We start from the raw sequence: 9817 nt of genomic DNA, 5'->3' as shown, positions 1-9817 counted from the left end.
AGTAGAAAACTGTAGGTGGGACTGGTAAATTGTTATAATTTCTTTCAGAGTGTCATTTTAAAAAGTTTATGTTTAAAGCAGTCTTCAGTTCACAGCAAAGTTGAGGAGCTAGCCCATAGCCCAGAGTCTCCTCTGCCTCTCTGTTGTCAGAACCCCCCCACTACAGTAGCTCCACCCCCTCCCATGGAGGAGCACTGGCCTCACTGTTGTCAACACCGCCCCACAACCTTCAGTAGGTGCGCGGCGTCATGGCCGCTGACAGTGGCAATGGTGTGCCTTTAGTCCCAAAGACTTCTGATGGTGGTGTCAACAAAACCACATCTGCAGAGGAGTTTGTAGTATGGGTTCCTGTGGTAGATGTCGAGAGTGACAACTTCAAGGAGATAATGGCCTTATAGACTTGGTGTTCCTGTACCAGAACTTCTATGCACACTTGCCTGAGAACTTGGGAACCTTCACTGCTGACCTGTGTGAAATGTTCCCAGCAGGCATTTATGACACCAAATATGCTGCAGAGTTTCATGCCCGATTTGTAGCTTCCTACTTAGAATAAGCTTTCTGGAAATGGCACTGTTTTTAGGTGCTGAGGATTCAGCAGTGAGCAAAACAACCCCCTCCCCTGTTCTCATGGAGCTTATACGCTAGTGGGGCAATACCCTCTTGCAGTGTTGCAGTGAGTGGGAAAATGGGAAGCAGCAGGCAGCTGGCAGCCCACATCTTGCCTTGGAGTTCTGCAGCTATCCATCTAGCATGAGAGGCCGTATTGACTACCGCTGCTGTATGTCTCCTGTAACCTACTACTGCTCTCGTGCCACCGGCATCCGCAACAAGTTCTCGGCCTATGGCTGGTGCCCTCTAGGGCCACAGTGTCCTCAGTCACATGATATTGATCATATAATTGACACTGATGAGGCCATGGCAGAGAATAAGTGGCAAAGGTGGCGACATAAGGACAAACGGAGGAGGGCTTTGCTGAGCCAACCAGGGACACAGACCTTTGAGGAAGCTGAAGATTGTCCTCCCACAAAGCAGGTTCATGAAGATAGCCTCAAGACTGAGAACACTGAGCAAAAGGTGGCAGAGGGCGAAGCAAGCGCTCAGCTGGGCTCTAAGCAAGGTCACAAAGGTGGCTTGGAGATGAAGCATGAAGCAACAAGTTCTGAAACAGCTGATGTGGCTACCTCAGAACTGCAGGTGAACCAAGCCAGTCCTAATCCTGTGCCTGGAGATGGACTGCATCACGCTGCTTTTGATGCCTTTATGACAGGTTATGTAATGGCCTATGTGGGCCTGAGCCAGGGCCTTCAACTCTGCAGCTCTGAACCTTGGCTTCCTGAATGTCACAACAAAGTCTATCTGACATGGCAGAATTTGGCATGGCTCCCCACATATGTCCCTTCTTAAAATAAAATTATGAAGAGCCCGTCTTAGGTCAGCGAGTAGGCACTTATGGTTGCCCATCATTGGCACATGAATTCCATCATTCATAGCCTGTCTTAGGACTGACAAGGCTCAGACTCACTGCTGCCCGTCTCTGGCTTGCCTCCATATCAACACATGAAGAAGGGCAGTGTCTTTGAGCTCTATGTCATATGCTTGTGCTAGTATCAGCTGTGATTACTGAGACATGAGCTGTGTTAGAAAGAAAGGAAGGCACAGGCTATAATCTTGAGCCCTGCCATCCCCGCCAAGAATAATCCATGCCGTAGATTACTGTTAATTCTAAGGAGACTATATTGAATGAATCTAGCTGCATCCTACTCACAAGGAATCTAGGGAAGTCTAGCATGACATTGTAACTTGCTTAGTCATCTCCAATCACTAACCACTTAGTTAAGGCATAAGCAATATTAGTAAAGCAATGGCAAAAACAATAGTAGATATGAGAGTAATAACAGAATTATAACAGATATCTTATCACTCAACAGCACACCACAAATCCCTTTTCAGTTCTCCACAGTCCTGCAGATGAAACTGACCCTAACAATTAGGGTGGAAAAGCACCGACTCCAAAGTTCAGTCAGGTCCATAAGGAGGATGCCTCATAGCTACCAGAACACTTCAGTCCTCTCCTCCTTTCCTCCTCAAACACAGGGAAATCAGGCAGTGAGTATTATCTCCAGAAGCAGGTTGAAGAAGAGAAGGATCAGGAATAAGTGTCCAATGAAGCTTCACCTCCAACCTCAGGATCATCAGCAAACTCAAAAATGTCAGTATCCACTTGACACACAAGCCTCTCAGGTAGCCAGCGTGCAGCGTCATGTTCCTGTGAGAAAACACAGATGAGCCTCCACTCCATATTAATACAGGGCCAGGTCCATTCCACTGTCCAGTTAAGGGGTCCTTCCATTTCACTCTAGCGAAGGATGACTGAGTACTTTTGTGCCAGAATTGATCTGCTGCAGAATTTCCTTTGGCATCAAGCAGTAAAAAATTTAAAATAAAGAGAACATGACTCAAAGAATTTTTAGGTGATTGGGGATAAAGTTCCCCCTTCTTTACTTTTTGTAAATAGATTTTTATGGTAGAATGTGTTTATTCCACCATACCTTGTCCTTGAGGATTATAAGGAGTACCTGAAACATGTTTTATGGAAAAAGAGTCACAAATTTTTTGAAAAGCTTTGTTGACATACTCTGAGCCATTATCTGTCTATAGATTAAATGAACAAAAGGCATAATGTTAGAAAACAATAGTTACTGCCTGTACTGCTCAGCAATTTGAGCAGACTTAGCAGTAGTAGGAATAACATATGTCTGTCCTACCATGTAACTAGCTCTTTCATTAGAAGACCCATCAGTAAAAATCAGCAAACCATCTCTCACAGGCTGAAATTGAGTTAACTTGGGAAAAATAACTGAATGTTTATTTAAAAAGTGGAGAAGCCTGTTAGAGGGAAAATGGTTGTCTATATACTCACAAAAGTGTGCGCAAGTCAATGGCCAATCATCTGTGTTAGCAGACAGCCAATTCTGCTGTTCCTTAGAATATGGTTGAATAATAAAATCAAGTTCTTTACCAAAATACTTTTTTTTTTTTGCATTCGACCTATATGAATCAACTTTGCAACAGCCAAATAATAAGGTACTATTACTTTATTGGGAGAAGATGGCAAATGTTCCCACAAGTTTCAAGTCTCAAGTAAGTTAAAAAATTTACATCTCTGCTATGAAATTGGGTAATACAGAGACAAGGATAAAAATGGCACCAGTTAAATCCAATTGACAATGGAACTCTTTGAAACTATTGCAAGAACACTGGATTTCTAATTGCATATGTAATAGAGGATCAGAATTCCTTTGTTCAAACATGAAGGAAAAAATTAAACTAAGTAAAACTAGATTGCCTAAAGTATAAATACCTACCTGAAATCTAGGTCACATTTAACCATGCAAATAAAAAAATTCCTTGTAATTAAAAAAATTTTTACATCTCTGTAAGTAATTTAGCTTATCAGTAGATTACACCCTGTGGAGATCAGGTTGGAGCTCAAGAGTTCCGCCTGAGTTAATCCCCAAGTTCTGGGATTAAAGGTGTGCACCATCACACCTTGTTTAATTATTTCATCTCAATTCTAGTAAAAAGAATCTTTAAGTATCTCAAACAAAAATTAATCAAGGAAACAAGAAAATTCTAATTTCTAGGCAGTTAACTACATTTTCTAGGCTACTTTAGAAAACTGTCAGCCTCCTAGTCTGTCTCTTTAATCAGCCACATGTCTGTAGTCATCTCTTCCCTGAAAGAGTCAAGCCCACAGATAACTAGGAGCAGTGTCTGTATAAATATCTGGCTCAAGGACATTGTAGCCCTAGGCGTGCTTAACTAGTTTGATCTAAACTGGAAACTCCTAGTTGTAAATGTCTAGTTCAAGGAAAAAACTAGTTTATCTCTGCTTTTTGAGAATCTAAAAATTTTTAGAAATATCTCAAGTAAAAATTAAGCAAAGAAACAAGAAAATTATAAACACCTTGTAGCTAAGGAGTTTGGAATTAACTCCATTCCTAGACCATCTTGGAAAATTGTTAAGTCTCCTACAAGCAAAATTAAACACAAAAATTCTAAGTTTAAGGCAATAAACTATTTTTTTAGACCGTACTTTTTCAACCAGCCATGTTTTTACAGCCATCCCTGTTCTTTAAGAATTGAGCCCCACAGGCAACAGCCAAGAGCAGTGCCTTTGAAACATTTTGGCCCATGGACACTCCAGTCCTGGGCTAGCTCCCCATGGGGGGCCGCTGCGCCTAGGTCCAGGCCTCGCGAAGGGGCGAAGGGCGGGCGGGCCTGTTCCTGCCACGGAGGCAGTACTCTTACTGCTGTGCATGTCATGTTGGGCTTTATTGTTTTGGAAAATTGGCCAGCGAGTAAAGCTTGGCCCTCTCTCAAGATATAGAAAAATGAAATAATATTTAAACAATCAAACAAATTTACAGACATAGACATAAAATTTGACATGACGATCATAAAGCAAACAGTCTGATAGGCAAGACAAAAAGCAGTTTTGAAACCTTTACAGTAAATGGCATATCTAGGGTCTAAACTATCTTTAACTAAAGCCAACAAACAAACAAACAAACAAACAAACCAACAAACTATATAGGAACCTTTATAGGTCTAAAAGCATAATATAGCATTTCTATAATTTTTTTTTTAACAACTCTATCTCACATTTTAGAATTATCTACTTCCTCAATCTAAACACGCTTTGCTTAAGGTATTTTAATCGGCAGGGGCAAGGTTGGCATTCATTAATGCATCAACCACTGCTATGGTAAATGGAGCCTTGGGTCCATACTGAGCACAAGCAGTCTTTAATTATTTGAGTTCTATTCCATTCTATAGGGGCATACTATTTGACTCGGCTGTTCTTAAAGTCTAGCGCTCTTACAACTGGAGAAGTGAGCTCACTGCTCATCTCTTGTCCTTTGTTTCTTGCTCTTGACATTCCAGTCTCTAATGGGGACGTACTCTGAGGGCCATTTACTAGACTGGAAGCCTTCTCTTTCTGTCCACAATGACTTTTCTCAACATCATCAATCCTTATTCTTTCTAACTCCCTCTCTAATTGTTTCCATCTCTTAGCTAAGCTAACTTCTTTCTCCAGGGCCTGAACCTGTCCCCAAAGTTTTTCAGTGGAATCCTGTTGCTCTGGGGTGCTGTAGACAGGACTGCCAGTCATGCTCTTTAGAGCAAGCAGCTTCCCTTTCTATATCTTCCTTATCACTATTCCTGGATTCTCTTATATCTCTTTCTAAGATATCTTCAGCTTGTGATAATAAATCTCTCATTTTGTCACACTCATGTTGGGGATCAAGAACATCCCTGATCAAAACCCAAAGGGAAAAAAACATGGCAGATATCTCTTCAGATCCATTAGTAACATAGTGACCCTATAATCTTTTACCTTACCAACTTTATTCCAAGTTTTTAAACTAACCACTTCTTCCTCAGGAAACCATGGACATACTTCACTGACAAAATCTAAAAATTCATCCAACTGTCCTATATTTACCCTTATTTCTTGCATTTGAAACTTATTTTCCAACGTCTCTCTGAATAAGTCATTACTATTGCTCTGTCCCATATTTGCATTGCTTACCTTGCTGTTCCTCAGCGAAGCGGGTGACTTCGGGGCAAATGGTCCACTTGTCTTTCACTCATCTTTCCACGCAATGTCCTTCACTTAATCCCTCATTTTCAGTACCCTGCTCAGGCGCCAAATGTCGCATTCCAGCCCGCTGGAAAAATAAAATCAGGGTTCACCTGAAAGAGGGAGTGGGAACTGAAAGTAGGGAACAGAGATGCAAGAAATAAGGAATCAAGTCAGGAAATTTCTGATGAAGATTCACTTTAATGCCCGACTAGTAAGAATATATAAAGAGCAAGGTCAATAGGATCTATTCTAATCTCACTCACCCTAGCCCCCAGGCAAGAATACAATAGCCTGAATCGCTCCCTGTGGAACTTCCTTGATCCTCTGGTTGGTTCCAAGTTGGGACTTCCCTACTTCTTTCAAAGGTAAACACTCCAAGGATAGCCTAGAATACAAGACCTCATGAGGCAAAGGTCAGCAACTCGAAGGTCACAGCATGCAGCCTAAGCACAGGATTTCTGACATAGCAGAATTTGGCACGGCTCCCCACATTACAGTGGCTCCACCGCCTCTCATGGAGGTGCACTGGCCTCACTGTTGTCAACTCCCCCCACTACAGTAGCTCCGCCCCCTCCTATGGAGGAGCACTGGTTTTAGTTTGGGGCCTAAGTCTTCTGCTGGCACTGGAAATGCTGATTTGGAGAGTTGGCTTTGCCTTCCACAGTCAGGTTGATTTTGTCCCTCAAATCCCTTCAGAAGCCCATGCAGCAATGTTAGGGAGCGACCACACGAGGGCAGTAGAGACTCAGTAATCGTCCACTACTGCCTGAAGTCTGGAAGAAATGATTCCCACAGAAGAAAACTTAAGGATCATAGAAGCAGTACTCTGAAGGAGTCAATGGCAGCAAGTTTCTTCAGCTCAGCAGTGTTTTCCCAAGTTCAACACCTGGACGCAGCACACTAGCCAAGGACACTGCTAAGATCCAAAGGATCCTTAAATCTTTCCAACCCATTGTTCTGCCTTTGGTTTCTCCTGAGAGTCATTCTTCAGTTACAGTGACACCACTCTGTGGGAGAATTTGGGTCATCCCGTAGTGCTATTATAACTTTATGGTTTATAGGGGGATTTTCACACCTCCCTTCCCCCAGATGTGTCACCAGCCATTCTTAAATGACAAAAAGGGGGTAGTCGTCATTGTTGTTGAAGAAAACATACTGGAAACAAGTGACTTGTTCAAAGACACATCTAGTTTGCTTTGCTAAGCCAGAAACGCTGTTTTAAGCTGACTAACCATTGAACTCTCTAGATCTGTTGTTCCTGCCCTCCCCCCAAATGCTGGGGTTATAGGTACATATAGCTGTGCCCAGTTGAGGCTTCAAACCTGGGTCCTCATGTTCGTAGAGCAAGTGTTCTTACATGCTGTGCATCCCGCCCCCCCCCCCCCCCCCCCAGCCCCTGAAGTTAACTTTCAGTGTGGGTCCAGTTAAGAGCAGGCCTTGAAACTGTAGCTTGCTCAAGAGGTGACATGCAAGCCAGGTACACAGAAAACCATGGGAACACAGCAGTACATCACATAATCTCAGCACCCAGGAGGTGGACACAGGAGGACCCTTGTTAACAGGGAGCTTGTGGCCAGCCTAGTATCTGTGAGATCCTGTCTCAAAAAAGGAAAGGAAAACATTAAATAATGACACTGTTGTTGATATGCAGCAAGGCAAAAAGTGGGAAGTTTAAGGTTCCCAGTGTGAAGTTTTAAAAAAAATTCAAGTGACAGCACATGCTGGCGAGGATGTGGAGAGAGAGGAACACTCCTTCATTGCTGGTGGGAATGCAGACTAGTACAGCCACTTTGGAAATCTATCTGGCACTATCTCAGAAAACTGGGAAGTTATTCCACTCCTTGGAATATACCCAGAAGATGCTCCAGCATACAACAGGGACACATGCTCAACCATATTCATAGCAGCCTTATTCATAATAGCCAGAACATGGAAACAGGCTAAGTGTCCCTCAGTAGAGGAATGGATAAAGAAACTGTGGTACATTTACACTATGGAATACTACTCAGCTATTAAAAACAAGGAATTTCCAAAATTTGTGGACAAATGGATTGAACTAGAAATGATCATAATGAGTGAGCTAAACCAGAAGCAGAGAGACTCAAATGGTATATACTCACTTATAACTGGACACTAGCCCAAGGGGCAGGTCCCATGAAAGTCTTCACTTACCAGGAAAGTGGGACAGAGGGGAAGACATCCTATTGAGACTCTAGGTGAGAAAAATATAGGAGATAGGGAAATGGATGGATCCAGAGGGTCCTAGAAACCTACAAAAAGAACACTATGATGGGTGGATCTGGGCCTAGGGGTTCTGCTCAATCTAAGGCACCAACCAAGGACAATACGTGCGGTCATCATCAAACCCCTACCCAGATCTAACCAAGGGACAGAACATTCTCCACAGTTAAGTGGAGACTGGGGACTGACTTTCACACGATCTCTGGTGTCCCATATTTGGCCATGTCCCCTTGTTGGGGAGGCCCAATGGCACTTGGAGGAAGGATAGCAGATTACCAAGAAAACACTTGATACCCTAGCATTATATTCAGGGGGAGGAAGTCCCCCTCAGTCACAGTCATAGGGAAGGAGAATGGGGTGAAAGTGGGAGGGAAGGAGGGAGGGACGGAGGGAGAGAGGAATGGGAGGATGCAGGGGATGGAATAGCAAATGAGACGTAATATGAATTATTTTATTTTTCAATAAAAATGTGTTAAAAAAAAGAAGACAGGCTTATCCAAAAGAAAAAAAAAGAAAAAAGAAAAAAGAAAAAGACAGGCCTATCTATAAGGGGGGAAAAAAGTATGTTAAGACTGGAAGATGTAAGAAAACTACTGACCAAACAATTATAAGTCTGAGTGTGCCTAAGCAACATAACACTAACTGTTGTCCTTACATTCCTCCTCTGAGGAGTGTGTAAGGAATTCCTACCTGCCTCACGTCAAATTAGAAGGGTGTGAAAGCTTGTTGAAGCTTCAAATGAATGCACAGTCTAGTGTCTGTCTATGCAGGACCTTCCTTCTCTTTGTCTTTCCTATTAACCCAATGACTGAGTCCAGCTTGGTTTGCTGCTTCCACAAGGATTTGCCATTCTAAAGTGGAGAAGAGGGAAGGGCTGGAGAATCCCTGGAATCATCCTGGGAACAAGTCCTAGCACATGTCACTGTTTGCTTTGTCATCCTGATTTCAATGGCCTCATGTGAGGAAGGGAGGAGCTGCAGGAGCCGCCCTTCCAGATACCTAAGCAGGCTCCGGACACTGTTTTCATTGGCACAGAGAGCATGTCCAGTGTCAGCTTTGAAGTCCAAGCTAATCTTGGAAAAGAGAAACAGTTGCTACCACGGCTGGTCAGACTTTGCTTCTGGGGGAGCTGCTCTGGGCTGCCTCAGAGGGGACTGGTGTGGGCATTGGAGTTGAGGACACACTGGCCTGTCCTCTTGGCATCACCAGCCTCGAGTGAGTGCATCCAGGGCCTGAGGCTGGGTCTGCTCCTAAAAGGGTTCTTATGGGACTGCAGGCTAGTTGGCAGAGGCTGCAGTGATCCCAGGAGCCAGAGAGTGTCATCATCCTCAGGTGTCTATACAGGGCACCGTGAGTTTGCCTGCTGTGCACCTGGCCTTTTAGGGAAATGAGTCATGTGTCAAAAGGCCAGGTGGGACCTCTCAGTTTCCTTTCACCACAAGGATTCCTCTTATCCATTCTCTCTAGTACTTAATGATTTTTTTTTTTTATCACATGGCTGTGCTTTTTAGTTAGGGGTCTTTGTTTCTTTGTTTGTTCTGTTTGTTTTTGTTTTTTGACAGTCTTGCTAAATAGCCCAGGTAGCCTTGAACACTCAGTTTTCTTGCCTCAGTCTTGAGATCTGGGATTAAATTAAGGTTTGAATAGGGTTTTTTTTTTTTTTAATTTCACTCCTGATTTTATTATTCAATTTCTTTTTCTACTGAAAGTAGTCTTCAGTGGCTGGGAAGCCTGGCCTCCCACCAGAGTCACTTGGTGCTGGTGCTTTGTTGGAAGGAGTGGATGGGTGGGTGGGGAAACCGGGATGAGAGTGGAAGACCCCGCTCTGTCTGTGGCCTTAGGTGAAGAAGACAAACTGCACTTCAGAGCCTGGGGTGCGGCCGGAAGGGGGTGAGGCAGGAATGACACGTGGGGGTGGGACCCACC

At 43.5% G+C, this 9817-nt stretch overlaps 1 protein-coding gene across 1 annotated transcript; it reads left to right on the top strand.

The window, feature by feature from the left end:
• Positions 1–248: 248 nt before the first annotated feature.
• Positions 249–2630, top strand: LOC127205493 (target of EGR1 protein 1-like). The gene is given in 4 exon segments (XM_051164693.1): positions 249–270; positions 381–567; positions 675–1374; positions 2529–2630. Coding segments are annotated over 4 exon segments (1011 nt in total).
• Positions 2631–9817: the final 7187 nt, after the last annotated feature.

Source organism: Acomys russatus, chromosome 22, assembly GCF_903995435.1.
Source record: "Acomys russatus chromosome 22, mAcoRus1.1, whole genome shotgun sequence".
Taxonomy (NCBI): Eukaryota; Metazoa; Chordata; class Mammalia; order Rodentia; family Muridae; genus Acomys; species Acomys russatus.
This window is presented reverse-complemented; position numbering and strand designations above follow the sequence as displayed.